General features: G+C 44.5%; 1 protein-coding gene across 1 annotated transcript; it reads right to left on the minus strand.

Annotated features, from left to right (window-relative positions):
• Positions 1–3,865: 3,865 nt before the first annotated feature.
• On the minus strand, positions 3,866–12,286 carry LOC124678885. The gene is made up of 5 exons (XM_047214740.1): positions 11,973–12,286; positions 11,428–11,558; positions 5,313–5,438; positions 5,030–5,157; positions 3,866–4,453 (listed from the first exon to the last, which is right to left on the minus strand). The coding sequence occupies exons 1-5, from the start codon at positions 12,211–12,213 to the stop codon at positions 4,138–4,140; spliced, it is 942 nt and encodes a 313-aa protein (XP_047070696.1). The 5' UTR covers positions 12,214–12,286; the 3' UTR covers positions 3,866–4,137.
• Between the last annotated feature and the right edge of the window lie 6,655 nt (positions 12,287–18,941).

Genomic DNA, 18,941 nt, shown 5'->3' on the forward strand with positions numbered 1-18,941 from the left:
CTCGATAGATTTGGTCGGAGCTCTTTCTGATCTACGATTCTCTTCATCGGAGACGATGGAGGCTCTTGTGTACCGGCTCTCTGGGGTTTAGCATGACGATTTCCCGTCAGCAACGAGCTCTACAACGACAAGCTTTGTCGAGCTCTACTAAGGGAAGAGCAAGGAAGGCAGTGTGCCTTCGGCTGGTTCGAGTGTTTGTAGTCGTCGCTAGCTGGTCCAAGAAACTATTTGTAATTTGTATTATTTTTATATTTTCTTCTACTGAAGTGTGCTACTAACGTATTATTATATGTGCCATGGGAGGGGCTGCTAAGAGCTAGCCGAGTACTATTTTAGGGTTAAAGTACGTCCTAAAGAAATGCTAAGAAAAGGTAAACATATTTAATTTGAGACTGGACGACAGCAACAAAATTTGGGACAGTGCATCTGCACAATTATGCGTCTCGTGGTGCTTGGCCGGCGCGCTGCTTCCTGGACATAGCAGCCACTCCCTTGCCGTGCCGGTCTCTGTCTTGGTGGTAGACTAGTAAACCGAACTTACTGATCGTGGCGTCCACGGCTTCCGGCCTTCCGGGGGAGTTCGCGAGACATCATCGTTGACGTTCTCTGTTGGCGTCAGATTCTGCTCCGCCGGTGTACGATGCGGACACGAATGGCATGCGAGCTTGACTTTTGCGAGCTGTTTCCGTGGCGTGGATGCCACGGGAGGACCGTGTGTCCGTGTTCCTACTAGTCGTCGCCTTTGGGAATCTGCGATGAGGTGAAGATAATCACGTTATTCTCCTGACTTCTTCCTTTTGCACCCCATCTTCCGTCCGCACCCACCCCAACCCTAACCCTCCCGCACCCCACCTTCCGCCGCCGCCATCGGTAGCGCCACCGGGGCAAAGTCCCTCGGGGCGTGGCGGCGGTGGGGTCCTTCCTCGTCGCTGCATGGGGAACGGTGGCCGGATCCCACCTCCTCGACGCATGGCAGAGCAGGCGCGTGGTTGGGATGGGCGACGACGGCGGCGGTCCTCTTCCTGTCGGCTGTCCCCTGGCGGACCGGCCGGCGCGGTTGGGATGGGCGGCGCTGCGGTCTCCCTCCTCCCGTCGGCTCTCCGCAGCACTCCGACCGGGGCTGGTGGTGGGCGGCGGCTAGGCCCTCGGTCTGCGCTATGTCATCCACCCCCGCCTCTCGTCGGTGCGTGGAGGCGATCTCGGGATTCTTCCGCGACACGAGGGCGCCCGGGGCAACAACCCTTGGATTCGACGGAGGAGGTGGCCTCTTCTTCGCCGGAGAGGGTCGGCTGCGGTTGGTGGTGGTGGATCTTTGATCTATCACCGCGATCCGGCGGTGAGATGGAGGAGCATGGAAGCCGGCGATGGTGTCGCCGGTGGAGGGTTGGTTTGGCCAGCCCGGGATGGTCGCCGACGTGGGGGTCCGACCTGAATAAAGGCGGCGGTCTTAGGGCCTCTCTTGTGTGAAGAGGAGGGCCTAACGGAGGCCTGGACTCGTGATCTGGCCGGTGGGTTGAGTTCCGGAAGGCTCCGCCGGCGAATGTAACAGTGCTTTGCCTGGAGTTTGCTGGATCGGAGGTATTCGATCGTGCGCACCCATGCGTTTATTCCGACCGTTTGGTTCTGTAGGGAGCGGCGCGAAGCTCTTTTTTTGTGTTGACAAGTGACTATGGATCCATGATAAAAGTCGGAAGAAGAGAATTTCATAAAGGCCGGAGGGGAAGACTAGCTAAGGGAGGTTCAAGTCTCCGCGCTGTTGAGGGGCTTGCTTGGTGTTCCGGGCTTCACAGCAGCGGTATGAAAGTGGGGGCGACAACACAAGTAAAGTGCAGAGTCCTACCTTTCAGGGTGAAAACCCAAGGTCTGGCCTCAACTGGTTGTGCCTGGCAATGACCTTGGTGGAGGCATTGTTTTGAGAGCGGGGACTATCTTCAGGGTGAAAACCTAAGATCTTTGATCGGGCGACGACGGTGTTTGAGCACTGTTCCCTTCTTGGAGGCGTCGTTTTTTTTTTTGGAGAGTCTGTAATTCAGGTGTTGTCATGGCGGTGGATGTATTGCTATTGTTAGGCCCGAGATACTGTAGCGGGACTTTTATTTTTTAGTTTTCTATTTTTTGGCTGTGTGCATTCGTAGTGCCATTAGGGTGGTGCGTTGTTGCATAGGCTAAGTGTAATTGATATCTCTATTAATATATTCCCTTTATCTCGAAAAAGTCGTCGCCATTGGAGGTCAACCGGATAGGCGACTTGACCGTTCGCCGGATCGCCGTGGCCGGGAAGGCAGACGACGATGAGAGGAAGGATCATTTGCATCAGGTGCAAACGGGCAGTCGAGCATGAACGTTCCACAAGATGCCAGAATCAGAATGGAAGACGAGTCCAAATAGGTATCGAGCAGAGTAGTCGAAAGACTTGGAAAACAAGTAGTAGTACTACTAGGTAGTATAATACTTGGTCACTTGAAGATAACTTTTGTTGTCAAACGGGTTCTAGAAAAGTATATGCTCCATTTCAATTTGAGGAAACGGTCATGCAGGGGCAACAAACAGTAACGTACATACCATTTTGGGGACTAGAGGTTCTACTACCTCATTTGGGGGGACTAGTGGTTCTATTACTACCTCCGTCCAAAATTATAAGTAGGAAATGTTATTTTAGCCTACCAAACCATCTTATAATTGGAAGAGAGGGATACACAAAAGAAACAGTCACAACTATCCCTGTCGTGCCTCATTGATTCGGAGAAGAAAAAGCAGCAAGAAAGTTAGATCATACTGTATTTCCGAATGGAAGAATGAACCCCACCTTGTCCCAAACTATCATGACCATGAATTGGACACATGTTCCCATGTTACAACAAATGGGAAGCTTGCACATGAACTGCAGATACCCATTATAGACCTACCTGTGGCTTATGCTGTGTTGCCCTGAACAGAGCAACAATATTGGGCATTCGTGGCTGCATATTACGCAGAACAAGACAAGTTACATCAGAGAATTCGAATGAAACAGATAACTGTTTCATCGAGGCCAAGACTCGGCTCATTGGATATACAATGCCGACAAGATGTGTATTTTACATGAACCTCTCCATGAGTTCGTAATCTAATGAAAGTTCTTTCAGCCCAATCATTTTGCTGTACTGCAAAGTCATCCAGCCAACAAAAGATACATATGCTACAAGAAGACAGGCTCGCTTAAAACGATAAGCAAACACGCTGATGCTATGGTTGCTTCCAACCCACCGGGCAGCAGCAAGGAACACTCCCCGGAAGCTTCGTATGAACAGAGAACTCATGCCAACCACAACCCCTGCTGCATATCCGAGCATCCATCCTGAATCGAAATCTTTTGACATATAGGTCTTCGAAAACCTGTCATATTTCGATTTCAAGTTAAACAAAAGAATATGCAAATATTTTTAAGATAAATGACCATGACTATTAGAAGAAGGAAAGAATAAAAGGTGAACATTGTAACCAACCAATGCAGATTCTGTAGGAGGCAAAGGTGGTTAAGTTCCTAGAGTTTAACACTTAAGTGGTGATACAACGGTACAATCCAAGTATACATAACCACAACAACTGATAAGTATATACTTCGAACAGATAAAATTCCCAGCGGCAACAAAACAACGTTCCAGAAAGTAAAAGTTTTACAGAAAAAACTACTAATATTAAGCTTAATATTTTACAAATGAATGCCCAGCAGCAAAAAAAAAAAACCGTTCTAGAAGTATTTATGTTACGACCTCATCGTTTTGCAGAAAAAATATATCCAACAAACCAAAGAGGCCTTAAAACAATGATTTGCATTCAAAGCCACAAAGTTAGATCATATTTTCAAATGGGAGAAGAATCCCGCTAAAGTCTCAAAATATGATGATCAGGAAGTGGATACATGTCAAGTTTCAACAGATGAGGGTTGCACATGTGCTGTAGCTACCACACGATTGATCTACCTGGAATACATTTGCCATGCTGCCATGAAAAGAGCAGCAGTATTAGGCATTCCTGGCACCATACCGTAGCAAAACAAGATAAGTTACATCAGAGGAATTCGAATGAAACAAAAAACTGTTTCATCGAGGACCAGAATCGGCTCATACAATATACAATGCCGAGAAGATGTACATTTTACATGAACCTCTCCATGAGTTTGTAATCTAATAGAAGTTCTTTCAACCCAATCATTTTGCTGTACTGCAAAGTAATCCAGCCAACAAAAGATACATATGCCACAAGAAGACAAGCTCGCTTAAAACGATAAGCAAACACCCTGATGCTATGGTTGCTTACAGCCCACCTGACAGCACCGAGGAACGCTCCTCGGAAGCTTCGTAGTACTATAGTGATGACTAGAGAACTCAGCATGCCAGCCACAACCCCTGCTGCTACATATCCAAGCATCCGTCCTGAACTGAAATCTTTTGACATGTAGGACTTTGAAAACCTGTCAGATTCCGATCTCAAGTTAAATGGAAGAAAATGCAAATATGTTTAAGATAAATGACCATGAATCATTGGAAGAAGGAGAGAATAAAGGTGACAATTGTAACCAAGCAATGAAAATATGAAGATTCTGTAGGCGGCAAAGGTTATTAAGTTCCTAGAGTTAGCATAACTACCCCAACTGATAAGCATAAAGCACTAAAGCTAGTACCTTCGTCCCGGTTTATAGGGCTTGCATGTATCCCTAGATCGTCAATTTGACCAACACAACATAAATTGTACAACATAAAAATTATATCATTAGAAAATAGAACATCTGAACTTTCTAATGATATATGTTTTGTAATATCTTATATTACGTTGGTCAAATTTACGACCTAGGGATACACACAGGATCTATAAACCGGGACGGAGGGAGTAGTTACATTTCCCGAGCAAATAAGAGCCATAAGTACTTTTGGCCATCTATGTCTGACGGAGGAAATGTGGATTAACATGAAATTATTACTTTATGGAAAAATACATCAATACCCATGTGGCAGGTAGGAATTCAGGGAAGCAAGGCATATATACTCACAATACAAATATCCTTTTCAGCATTTCAACTATTGAAGGTTCCTCAGCAGTGCAATTGAATAGCTTGTCCGGATAAACGTCAGCTTTGGTACTCCCTAACGTGTATCTGCAACTGTATGATTCATTGACCTACAAGGAAAAATGATAATAAAATTACAACCTCTTAAATACTTAACATGATACAGGGAAAAGACATGCAAACAATTGGTGATTCAAAAACTCATTGCGGAGAACATTAAGTACATCAGAGTTCGGATGTGAATTAGATGTTACATAGTGAGTACCTTGAACTTTGCTGTTGTTGACCATGCTGCACCAAAATCAGGCCGGCAATTGTGAGGAAGAGCCTCTTTTGGAGCCTCTGCCATTGCATAAGATGTTTGGCCAGAAAAATATTCTGTGTATTCAACCTACAGAATCAATCCACAACACAAGTGAAAACAAGCTTGGGAGGATCCCTTTGGAATTTCTTTAAGATGGAAACGGTGCTGCTGCTGCGCCACATCATCTGGAGTCACATTCCGTTAATCGCAGAGAGGATCACAGTGAACAAACTACATACATTCTCCACCTAGAAGTACTATGCTGATGTGAATTGCATACCACCAGACTTTACTATAATTAAGTTTAATTTACCATTTTGACTAATAATCGAGTGTTGATTCTCCTTTTCTCTCTCTGATTATATAGTACTAGTTGAATGCCCGTGCTTCGCCACGGTTTAACAAATTTATCCAAATTTATCCAATTAGTCAAATTTATATGTATGGAACCCTAGTCGCCACCCTCCCCATCTCCCCTCTCGCCGCCGTCAGATCCTAGTGGGGCGAAGACCGTGCGGGGGAATGATGGTGGCAGTAGAATGTCCCTCCATCATAGCTACGAGGTGTGGCTTCGGCGGATGATCTTGAGCGGGCGCCTCGGGACGGCGTGTGTGTGGCCATGGCACCGGTCACGTAGAGATGTGGCCTCCTCCACCTTCCACGGTGAGGGGGAGACGGTTGTACGGCTGCTGAAGCGGGTGTGTATGCCACCATCGACGACAACGCTCGTGGGTGTCGTATTTCTCGTAGGAAGTTATGGTGGGGTGGCTCTCTCTACATTATTTCCGTGGAAACCTCAGATCTAGGGGAGAACATGCCATCTACCATCGTTGGCGGCATGGTGCAGCGGGGTCTCGATCATGAATGTGGGATGATGGACGCGCACAGGGCGGTGGCGCCATCTGGCGTCATGGCGGCGTCGAGGGCACCCTGGAAAGGTCAATGCATTGATCCCTCTTGGATATGGGTTCACGGAAGACGGAGATAGCGACCTCTACGGTGTGTACGTTGGTGCATGCTGAGGGTTTGCTAGACCGGTTGTGCTTCTTACTCGCCAATAGGTGGTTTGGTGAGGATTTTCGGTTTTTAGATGATGTACATGCATTGGTGTGATATCAGGCACTGGCCCTGTTCATGATTACCCCCTTCATCGGTAGGTGTAGCGATGTTGATAGGATGGTGGCTTCGAGTTGATCTTTGTATCTCTCTCTTAAGTCTTTGTTCAATAATATAATAAAAATATATGTGCATCATTTGTATGCAGAAGCTCGGGAAAATCCCCCATTTCGAAAAAAATCAATTATTATTGTGTTCAATGCATAGCTTTATGGTGGACCATCGAAAATGAAAATGCATGCCTGTTAATAGCCCAGACATGTTATAGCTCGATAATTCATATGCCCAGTTGTAGCACAAGAATTCCTATAACAGATGAATTGGTAATAAATCTGCACCGAAGATAAAAGTAAAAAGGTTGGCATGATTTACCCGTACCATGAAGATGTTTCTGCATAAAAAGAGCAGCAGCTAGAAACAATTAACATCATATGAATTACCTCCACTTTCAAATGCACATGTATTATGATTTCCCCTTACCATGAAGATGTCTCGTGGGATTTTATACTTGCGTACTTGAGAGGCTTAATGATCCGATGAATGGAAAGTCGATAAAAGGCTCTTGCTGCCGAGAAAGTAGTGTTCTTTGTCGACTATATTGTTCACATAGTTTAATGCGGCAATGTGTTAAATTGATAATGTAAAGAACCTAGCCACACCGCTGCAACTCGCACCCGGAGAAAGAAGATGGGTACGCGAGCTCCTCCTCGGCTACCATCACCACATGCCCATGCATCATGCATCCCGGCCGGCTATCCATGGCCATGGCCTCCCAAGATGCTGAGTACGATGGCGTCGGAAGGAGACCATGAGTACGTGAACGTCGTGTCAGCTGGTCTCGTCCTGTCGTCTAGAACCGGCGGCGGCGGAATAAACGAGAAGATTTTCCCCGGAGTCCGGACCGCCAAAGACGATTGCACGGATTGGTGATTCGAGTTACGAGAAACCTCAAATTGATACCAACGCGTACGAGCTGGGGAAAGGTTATCTCTTATCTGTATCTAGCGAGTTTTAAGGATCTCAACCGTCCACAGCGGATGGAGCCCGTGGGAGGAGGCCGTGGCAGAGTGAGGAGGCTTGGGCGCGGGCGGCTGAGCCCTGGGCGGCGCATAGGCGTCGGGGTGGGTGAGGATTTGGGAAGAAAATCTTATACGACCTGGGTCGTACGCTCCGTTCGCTGGACCAACTCCCTAGGCTGACACCTGGCAACGCTAATCTCAAAGCTAACAGGTCTCTTCTTCCCCAATTCCTTGCGATTCAGGTTCACTTCTTCCGCACCGCAAGATCCTACCTCTCCACAACGCCGCCGGTGGCTTCTGCCGGCGCGCCTCGGCCGTCCCTGCAATCTCCCCAGATCCGCCCGGAGATCAATTGGTTCGTGAATCATGGAACACTATTTGACGGAGTGACACACAATGAACAGAGCATTCACAACTCACGAGCAGTTCAATCCAAATTCTGACATGCAGCGAGCGCGCTGTTAGTAGCTTGTACACAACCACATGCATGGAGCAGCAGATGGTGTGGTCCGTCGGCCACGCCACAAGCGACATGCGTCGCGCGAGGGTGACCGTGGCAGGTGCGCCGGCCGTGCCGCGAGTGACGGCGCCGAGGAGGGTGTCCGTGGAAGGAGCGACGCAGCGACCAGCGGGTCGTGCTCGTGCAGCGAGCGCTACGACGTCGAGGAGCGCAGCGCTGCTGTGTACGTCGGAGGAGAACAGCGAGCGTCGGCAAAACCACGATAAGTCGGGGCGCCCGCGTTAGATGGCGCGCCGTCGTCCTGCCAAACAATCTGATCTCCGAGCGGATCTTCATGGTGACTGCAGAAACGGTGGTGGGCGCCGGCAGGAGCCACCGGCAGCATCCTTGAGAAGCAGGACCGTCCGGTGAGGGAGAATGGGAACCAAAATCAGTAATTTGGGAATTGGCGGAGAAGCGGCCTGTAGCGTTTGAGGTTCGCGTTGCCAGGTGTCGGCCTAGCGAGTTGGTCCAGCGAATGGAGCATACGACCCAGGTCGTATAATATTTTCTTCCGAGGATTTGACGTGATTTGCGGTTAGTTCCGCGTTTCTGAGAGGTATACGCGGTTGCTGTTAATTAGTTGCTGAATTTTTGGGATAAGAAGTGGGGTGGCATTTTCAGGATAAAGATGTGGGGGTATTATTGTTGCGTTTTCTTTGTTCCGCGCGCAGGATAAAGACGTGGGGGGTATTATTGTCCATCCTAAAAATGTGACACCAGGCATTCACCAGTTTGCTCTTAATAGTAGAGAGTTGTAACATGTATCTCTTTAGTCTTTACTCGTATCAAATAAGTTGGAATATAATATTTAACCGAATGCCTAATATGTTCGACAGACAAATCCCAGTATTATTCAGTTGCTCAGGGGTAAGCAATAATTTCAAACTCTGACTGTGGCTGGAACATCATTCAGTGATTCTACTCTCAAGATTCATTTCCCTCTCCGTATCAAGGTGGTAAAGTTCCCTACCGCCAGATTTTCATCCCAGGTTATGTGTTTGCTGTGCATTTAGCTTCCTTCGTCAAATGCAGGACAAATCTCTTTCTAAAATGCATGATAGCCCACTTTCTCTTGGCCATCTTACTCCACATTGTTATTTTGCTTATTTTCAAATTTCTCCAGAATAATCTCATCTCTCAAGATTCAAGTAATTAACTCCGAACTCTCAGGATCCAAGTGGAAAATGAATTTCCCAATGAATTTCTCTTGTATATGCTGTTACTGATATACATTTTTGGTCAAATGTAGGACAAATCTCTTTCTAATGTGCATGATAACCCACTTTCCTATAAGCTTGTGATGAAGTATCGGTTTCATAGATGGACTATTATACGCCAAAATTTGATCTGTTGTAGTATGATAATTATTTTATAGTATTGTTTAATTATGCATCCTGATGCACGTTAAAATGATGTAAAAAGCCCACCTTCCTTAAACTTGCCACCACCAGACTAATTATTTATCTCTTCAAAATTACAATTGTCAGGCTATAATGGCTGAAGGCAAACAACAAGCGGTGGCGATTGGATTTACAAAGATTTCAGCAAAAGACGTGTAAGCTCCCTTTTAAGGGCTTATGCACTAATGATGCTTCCCAACCTCAAATTATAACTTGTGAAGCGTGAACTGTGCTCCCATGGTGCCTCTATCTGTTTTGAGGTTTCAGTCAGATTCTGTCATAATGTTTTTCAAATGGGAGATATACACTTGCGGTGGTCTCCTTAGTATTCTTTACCTCATATTCTTTGTAATAGTGGCTACAAACTATATCTCAACATAGCAGATATTCCGTACACCCACTACGTTCTTTGTTAGGATCATGCCTTGCATCTGGCTACGGGTAATTCTGCTCCTAAAATTCTGGAATTTGCAGAAGCGCCATCAACAAAGGAATTGGAGCTTATAACATGCACTCTCCAAATGATGGCATGTGGAGGTACTCTGCTCTTCCATATTTCTTCATGTCATTATCTACCCAGTAAACTAGCAATATTAGAATCGTTATATTTAGTTGTTGTAGCTGAACAAATAGCAAGTGGCTTTGCTAGATTAAGTATGTGAGTTATGTACCAGATTGTGACTGTCGGTCCTTTTTACCCTGTAACTTGTTCATGATTAATGCAAGAAGATCCAAGCATGGGGAGCAGAGATACATCTGAACACATTATACAAAGACTATTTTGCTAACTTCGACTTCCATTTCATTTGGCAGATGGAGCAGCTCGAATAAGTAGAATCACAAAGGGGAGCAGAATCTGCCGCATGGCCATATGGAACTTTAACCAGATGCATCATGTGTCATTTAAACAGAAAGAATAGCTAGCCAGCAACTGTGTTTGCCTGAGTTAAGGCAATGCTTTATTAGTTGATACTTATGCTGCTGCAGAGATCCTTGTATGATACGGATACCTTATCACTGATCATTTGCAATTGTAACACGTGAGAAGAAAACTTAGATTATGCTCTTTTTGTGAACTTTGTTTGGGCTTATCTACCATGGTCTCAGAAAGGATCGTATTTTCCTCGCATGCTACACAAGTCCAGACTGTTAAGTGGAGGACAGATGCCCATTGTTGCTATTAATTTACTCTTACGAAGTATGTACAATGCAGAAAATATGAGCATTCTTTCCAAGAGTTTGAAATCGGTACATTGTTTTGTATTTAGACGTACAATTCTTGAGAAAATCATCTAAAAGTGTAATAGCCATGGCAACACGAAGGTATTCAACTAATTCATGAGCTAAGTACGGTTGTTTATTTTGGCTTCGTATGAACTGCTAAAGAAGCCTCAAGTTCTATGCCTGGTAGTTCCTGGACTTTTTAAATCCCTATATTCAGTATGATACCATTTTTGTTGATGATATAAGTTCTTGTTCTGCAGTCATTGTCGAGACTAAGAAATCAATTCTGACTATATTAGACTAAGAAATATGACTTATAACAATAGGTTAAGCGTATGGGTTGCTCAGTTCTTTTAGAATACTTCCATAAGAAATACTTCCTCTGTCTAAAAGTAAGTGTCTCAGCTTTTTTTAGATGTATCTACAACTAAAGAATATCCAAATACATCTGTATCGACAAAACTAAACACTTATTTTTAGACAGAGTTAATATATTACGAATTACAATTGTTTTGATTAATGTGTATAGGTCTAACTTTGCTGTACCGTAGCAACGCACAGGCATTCAACTAGTTTCCTTTATTTCGGAGTTGAGAATGCATATAAGGCATCAACAATCTGTATATATTAGTTAAAACCTATAGACAGCCCAAATCTAGAGGAGCTGAATGTGAAATAGCTTCATAACTAATTAACACCAGACTTATAAAACGCTATTGTGCTTCTACAAAAAGATAAAGCAAGTGAAAAATTGAACCAATCGGCCTTAGAGAAACAAAAAAAAAACAATACATAATCACAGCATGAGTTCTCACCTCGAAAACTGATGCCCAGTAGTAGTCATCATGGCAGCGGAATCTTCGATTACTTGAGGGGTAAAATACATGCTTAGCTCTATAGTTCAACAGTCCAAGCTCGCAAATCTTGGATGACCGGATGTCCACGCCTACAGTGTGCCAACAACCGCATCAAGCTAAACTGGTACACATCTAATCAACACACTTTGATCTAAAGAAAGGATTGTAATGACATCTTAAGCTTACTAAATGTGGTACAGCATAATCATCAACCGACAGACACTCTAGTAATAGGGTATCACAATCCACATGCTAACATAATATAAGTCATCAGGACGCAAGCACCTCCTAGACTCTGTGGAACAAAATGGTAAAGTTGTACTAGAAACAGCTACTTTGCAGCTAAAGGAGTACTACATAAAATGGAATGGATCCTCAAATTTGCAGCAAAGTTATTCACGCCGAACACCAGAGTAGCTAATTTGCACGCTTATTTAGCACTAGAAAGAGAATGGGCATAAATCGGGAAACTAAGGGTTGGAAGGGAATGAACAGTGGCCGACCAGTGGAGAGGATGCGGCAAGTGGAGGGCATGGAGACAGATGCGGTGGATGAGAGTCCGCCAAGGGCGAGGCCCGCGATGCCGACGAGAAAGGAGAAGAGGAATGACGCCGCGATGGGGAAGGCCACCCCGAGCACGCCGCGGACAGCAGCCCCGCGCCGCCGCCTGCTGCCCTCCGCTGGCTCTGCCCCAACGCTCGCGGCAGCCCGTGGTGGCCCGGGCTCTGCCGCCGAGGGATCCATCAAGCGGACGTGCGATCCATCACCGATAGGCCGGCGAGCGGCGGTCGCCGGAAGCCGGCGGTGGGGGAAGGTGCAGGTGGAATTGGGGGCGATGGATGGTTGGAACTTGGAACACGGCGTAGGCCATACTTTTCTTGGGCTTTGGTGGGTGCCACTTGGAACTATGGAAGGCTATTTGGGCCGTATATGCAGGCCTGTCAAGTTTAGTCAAGGAAGGTTTGCTCTACGAACTATTCTTCATTTTTATCTTTTGGGGTTGTAAATTAGGGAATAACTTTTTTTTTTTGGAAAGAGCAGGACTCGCGAGCTTTATTAATCAAATATACTCATAATAGATACATCGTCAATTAAGAGGAAAACGATAAAACTTGGCAGATCATCTACCAACACACATGGGAGTGAATTCGTCTCTCCCGATAAGCAATAAGCAAGTTTGCTTCCATATTATAGAAACTAAACTCACAAATAAAAAAGATATAAGTTTGGATATAAATATCATCAAAAAGAACAGCCAACGCCGTTGATGGGAAACTTCCCGTCTGGAGGGCTTCAATCACTTGTAGATAATCAGATTGAATAATAATGCGCAAAGAGCCCACCTTATTGGCTAATGCAATGCCTTTACTAATCGTTTGAGATTCTAAGATGTTTGCATCAGTAGCATATTGGACCGAAACATTACATGCAGCAACAAATCGTCCATGAACATCTCTAATGATCGCTCCTATTCCACTTGTAAGATTCCCTCGATTGAAATTTGCATCTACATTGACCATAACATGTCCTTCTTTCGCTTTTATCCATACACTCTCCGTATTCGTTGAGTTCTTTCTGATTGCTCTTATATTATTTGTTGTGATTACTCGAATGAATAGCGCATCAATTGAACTCATAGATACTTCCACAAGTTGGCGACGCATCTACCATATATACCAGGAGGCCATAAGAATTAATTCCCTTTGCATTTTTAACCTTCTGATTCACTATCAATTCTTTAAGAACAACACTATCTGCTCAGTCAACTAGCATTGCATCTTCTGCTACTCCAAGTTTCCACCAAATTTCACACCCAAAGAGAGTATGCAATCCTTGTAGGGGTTCGTAGCATAGAAAACAAAAAAATTCCTACCGCAAGAACGAACAACAAGCCAAGATCTAATCTAGTAGTTGGTAGCAACGAGATGGGATCAACGTACCCTCGAAGATCACTAAGCGTTAACGAGATAAATCTCGTGGATAATGTAGTCGATCATTTGCCGCTCTCAAGAGTGAGTAGAAGATTCCGATGGTGCCGCAATCGGACAGCACCTCCGCACTCAGTCACACGTACGGTGTTGATGAAGACGTCCTTCTCCCTATTTCAGCGGGCAGCGAAAGTAGTAGATCCTCCTCGGAATCCCGGAAGCACGACGGCGTGGTGATGGTGGTGGTGGAGATCTCCTGCAGGGCTTTGTCGTAGCCGTGCGGGGGAGAGGTGGAGGAGGGTGGTGCTAGGGTTTGGGAGAGAGGAGTGGGGCGCCGGCCTTGGTTCCCTTGGGTCGTGCGGCCAACAATGTTGCTGGCCCTCCCCTGCTTTCCCCCTTTATATAGGTGGAAAACCCTAGCTCCCAATCATACTCCTTTTAGGAGTCTTATTGGAAACTTACCATAAATGCAAAAGTCAAAACCTAGTCAAGGTGGGGCTTTTCCCCCCTTTCCTTTTGAGTTGGCCGGCCAAGGAGGTGGAGGCCACTATGGACTCCACCTTCCCCCCTTGGTGGGTCGGCTAGGCTGGTGGAGCCCTGATACGTCCCAAACGTATCTATATTTTTTGATGCTCCATGCTTCTTTTGTTACAATTCTTATATGTTTTGTGTGCACTTTTCCACACTTTTTAGCATTTTCTGGGACTAACCTATTAACGCAGTGCCAGTTCCTATTTTCTGCTGTTTTTGTGTTTCAGAAAAGTTGTACATGAAAGTTTCTCGGAATTGGACGAAACAAAATCCCAGAGTCTTATTTTTTCGGGACGAAGACGGAGCCAGAAGGACACGCGCAGGAGAGCTGCCACGTGGCAGTACATAGGGCAGGCGCGGCCCCACCCTTGGCCGCGCCTGGCCCATGTACTGGCGCCTCGTCGCCTCGTTTCCTCCGCCCTTCCGCCTATTTATTCCTCGTATCGGGAAAATCCCAAGGACCCGAGCCTCCATCCACGAAAATTTCTGACGCCGCTGTCAACCAAAACCCTAGTTTGGGAGGGTTCTGCAGTCCATCCCGGCACCCTGCCGGAGAGGGAAATCACCGCCAGAGGCCTCTACATCGCTATGTCTTCATCTGAGGTGATGCGTGAGTAATGCCCGCATACTTTCATAGCATATATTCTACACCAACCATTAGCGTAGAATCTCTGTTTGTCAATTGCCCATCTGTAATTTGTTTACCCAGCATATTTATTTTATTGGGGAGGCGCCTCTAGTGAACTGTGGACCCTGGTCCTTCTTCTTTTAATTCCAATCTTCTACAGCATTTTCCTGTTATGTTCTCTGAAAACAATTCTTCTTCCACACGGTTCGTTTAATCCTTTGTTTTCAGCAAAACCAGTGAGCTTGACAACCTCGCTGAAAGTTGGGGATAAAGTACTTGGTTGTTTGTGTGCAGGTCTCCACGTTGTTGCTGACGCCGGCAGTGCGCCCTACCACGAGTTGGTTCGCAACACCTCGGGAGAGAACATTTTTCTCCTACTGGTCGATAAACCTTGGGTTTTTACTGAGGGAAAACTTCCTGTTGTGCTCATCATACCTTCCTCTCGGGGTTCCACTCAACGTTGCGCATAAATTCTCATTCATCAACTCCGCGCTCAGCAAAGACTTTTCCTGGCGCCGTTGCCGGGGAATTGAAGAAAAGTTACACGACAGAGATTTCCAACTCCCACGGCAATCTGCGCACAGCAAAATTTTCTGGCGCCGTTGTCTGGGAGAAAAGCATCTCTTCTGCGAGGGGAGTCTCTCACTCTCAACTCTTTTACTTTGTTATCGTTTTGCTTGCATACTTTATTTTTATCTTGTTTGCATTTTATATCAAAAATCCAAAAAAAATTAGTGTAGTTGTCATTTTTTTGCATTTAGTTTACCATGATTATTCCCGAGTTTGAGTTTAGGAACCTATCTATAGGTGATGGATATATAGTAGGGATAAATAATATTGGAGAGTTCCTTAATCATATTAGTAAGTATGAAAAAATCCGAGAAAAATCTTTAACTGAACTTGCTCCCGATTATGAAATCGCTATGGCTTGCCTAGTTAAAATGCTAGAGAGTAAATTTATTAGCCTTGACCCATCCTTGCAATACATGTTTCTTAAAATGCATGAAATTGAGGATGGTGAGAAAAAAGAATTTATTCTTGAAACCTTGCTTACAAAATTTAGGTATGAAGCTATAGAAGCAAGGAAAATATTTGATCATTATGGTATGCTAGCATCAAGCATAGATATTCTAAAATTATTTGGTAAGATTAGTAAAGTTAAACCGGAGGAAATCAATATACCAATACCTCTTAAAACTTCAGCAGTGCATGAAGCTTACGATAGGAATTTTGATTGGATTGTTCCTGGAAATTTATTTGATGAAGAAAGTAAACCTAAAAGTGCTGAGAGAGGAACTTCAGAAACCACTATAGATAGCATAGAATGCCTGGTTGAAACTACTTTCATTCCCGATCTTAATGATTTCTCTTTTGACAATACTTGATTTGCACCCTTTCTGCGTCTAGCTCAAAGGCGTTAAAGAAAAACGCTTATGGGAGACAACCCATGTTTTATTTCTGTTATTTTTGCTTTGTTGAGTCTTGGAAGTTATTGCTACTGTAATAACCTATTCTTATCGTTTTTATTTCGTTTTTGTGCCAAGGGCAGCCCCTAATAGAAAGAAAGCAGTGTTTGGGGTATTTGCAATTCTGAAACAGATTTTGTGCTGGTCACGAAAAAAATTCTTAAAAATCTCCAGAACGTTATTTTGAGCTGAAAATGTTTGTGCTTATGCCCCAGTATGTTAGCTAACTTTAGTTAGTTTAGAATTTTTCGATTTGAGCAATAGAACTATTTCTTTAATTTCAATCTCTGCCTGCTGGTCTCTTTTGACAGATTTCTGTCATGTTTTGCATTTGCGTCGTATGCTTCATCTTTTTGAGTTTTTTTTATGAAAAAGAGCTTTGGGAAGAAGTAGCTACAGTATAATATGTTAAAATGAGTGTTTGATATGTGCCATTACTGAAGCCTTGCTGGTTTGATATATTTTTATTTGCACTAATATTGCTAATCAATTGTGCTGAGTTTTTTGTGAAGGAAGTTTTCAAGTGTAGGGAGAGAAGAATGATGCAATAAGATGAAGCATGGACAAGAGCTCAAGTTTGGGGATGTCCCCTGGACCCCACAAGAAATATCCAAGAAGTACAAGCGTCAAAGCTTGGGGATGCCTTGGGCATCCCCTCTTCATCAACAAAAAGCACCAGGTCATTTTTCAACACGCTATATTTTTATTCCTTCATGTGATATGTGTTATCCTTGGAGCGTCTTTACTTTTTGTTGTGTGTTTACTTTCAAAAAAGTTGGATTCCATCATTCATGTTTACTTTGGATTGAGACTCGCTCCACCGCTTTGCATATTTACTATGGAGTGAGACACGCTCCGTTGCTTTGCATATTTATTTTGGAGTGAGACACGCTCCACTGTTATGCATTTTGCGTTGGAGAGAGACACGCTCCACTTTTATATTTATTTGTGTATCAATAGCTCTCTGGACATTTACTTATTTTTCATATATGAGAGTTGTTTGGTTTCATTTGGTTGGCGTTGGAAGCATGAAAAAAGTTTTATGTGTAGGTGATTGATGTCTACGCACACTCGTTTTCCTGTAGACAGTGTTGGGCCTCCAAGAGCAGAGGTTTGTAGAACAGCAGCAAGTTTTCCCTTAAGTGGATCACCCAAGGTTTATCGAACTCAGGGAGGAAGAGGTCAAAGATATCCCTCTCAAGCAACCCCGCAATCACGATACAAGAAGTTTCTTGTGTCCCCAACACACCTAATACACTTGTCGGATGTATAGGTGCACTAGTTCGGCGAAGAGATAGTAAAACACAGGTGGTATAGATGGTGGTAATATTGCGGGAAGTAAAGATGCAGTAAAACGAGTAAATAAACGGTGCCGGAAAATAGCTTGCTGGCGTGGGAGGCAATTCTCTGTGGTGTAACTTTTCTATTCAGAAACAAGGCCTAGGGATCATACTTTCACTAGTGGACACTCTCAACATTGCAATCATAATTGAATATAAATATAAGCACTTCACTATGCTATTCTGAATTACTCTCTGGCAAGATAACGAAACAATTCCATTTCTTGAACCACGGATATAGACTTTGAAATGGTGATCAGCTACCCGACGGCCGAGATGTGCATTCGTACAAAGTAATTTAGTACATACTATCGAAAGGATTGTCATTTCCGGTTTTTGTTTTGTTTCCCGAGATACGAGGTGGTAAGTAAGAAATTCGAATAGGTTATCTCGCTGATCTTCTAACCACTCGAGTCGAGTCAACATCAAAGGTGGTGACATAACCGATAGTTCGAAAGCGGAAAGAGGGAAGAACTCGGATAGAAAGAAAGGCGGGTGAAGTTGGCTCGCTCTCGTTCTTCTTACATCTTTCCCTTTTGTCTTTCGAATTGTATCTGTGGCTACTGCTGTTTTGCCAGTCTGTCTGTCCCCAATAATGAACTCTCGCTGACCGCGCCCTATGGGGATCATCGAATCGATAGCAATAAGCCCTGTTTGAAGGGGTTCATATACAGAACGCCTGGAAATTCTACCCGGAGCAGGAGATTCAATTAAGCGACTAATTCATCATGTAGGCAAACCTTAAAGATGTATTCCCAAGTACTAATAAACACCCCACGCTGTCACTGTGAGCATTCATAGGAGGTACTAACACACCACAATTTCATAGAGACATCCAACTCAAATCATAACTCGGTGAATAAGTATTCGTGAAATATAGCCTAAGAGACCCACACGGTGCACACACTCGTCACCTTTACACACGTGGGACAAGGAGTCTCCGGAGATCACCGATGGCGTGTATTTCACACGTTCGTTGGGCAACCCCAAGAGGAAGGTATGATGAGCACAAGCAGCAAGTTTTCCCTCGTAAAGAAACCAAGGTTTATCGAACCAGGAGGAGCCAAGAAGCACGTTGAAGGTTGATGGCGGCGAGATGTAGTGCGGCGCAACACCGGAGATTCCGGCGCCAACGTGGAACCTCGCACAACACAACCAAAGTACTTTGCCCCAACGAAACGAGTGAGGTTGTCAATCTCACCGGCTTGCTGTAACAAAGGATTAACCGTATTGTGTGGAAGATGATTGTTTGCAGAGAAAACGAGTAGAAACAAGTATTGCAAGTAGATTGTATTTCGAGTAAAGAGAATTGGACCGGGGTCCACAGTTCACTAGAGGTGTCTCTCCCATAAGACGAACAGCATGTTGGGTGAACAAATTACAGCTTGGGCAATTGACAAATAAAGAGAGCATGACAATGCACATACATATCATGATGAGTATAGTGAGATTTAATTGGGCATTACGACAAAGTACATAGACCGCCATCCAACCGCATCTATGCCTAAAAAGTCCACCTTCAGAGTTATCATCCGAACCCCTCCAGCATTAAGTTGCAAACAACGGACAATTGCATTAA

This window comes from Lolium rigidum, chromosome 7 (assembly GCF_022539505.1).
Source record: "Lolium rigidum isolate FL_2022 chromosome 7, APGP_CSIRO_Lrig_0.1, whole genome shotgun sequence".
NCBI lineage: Eukaryota > Viridiplantae > Streptophyta > Magnoliopsida > Poales > Poaceae > Lolium > Lolium rigidum.

Coding starts and splice junctions, on each gene's coding strand:
- LOC124678885 (XM_047214740.1), bottom strand. CDS start 12,213: ATGGATCCCTCGGCGGCAGAGCCCGGGCCACCACGGGCTGCCGCGAGC. Junction 5,439..11,427: donor ACTGGGCATCAGTTTTCGAG/GTGAGAACTCAT, acceptor TTGATTCTGTAG/GTTGAATACACAGAATATTT. Junction 4,454..5,029: donor CTGAAAAGGATATTTGTATT/GTGAGTATATAT, acceptor GGAATCTGACAG/GTTTTCAAAGTCCTACATGT.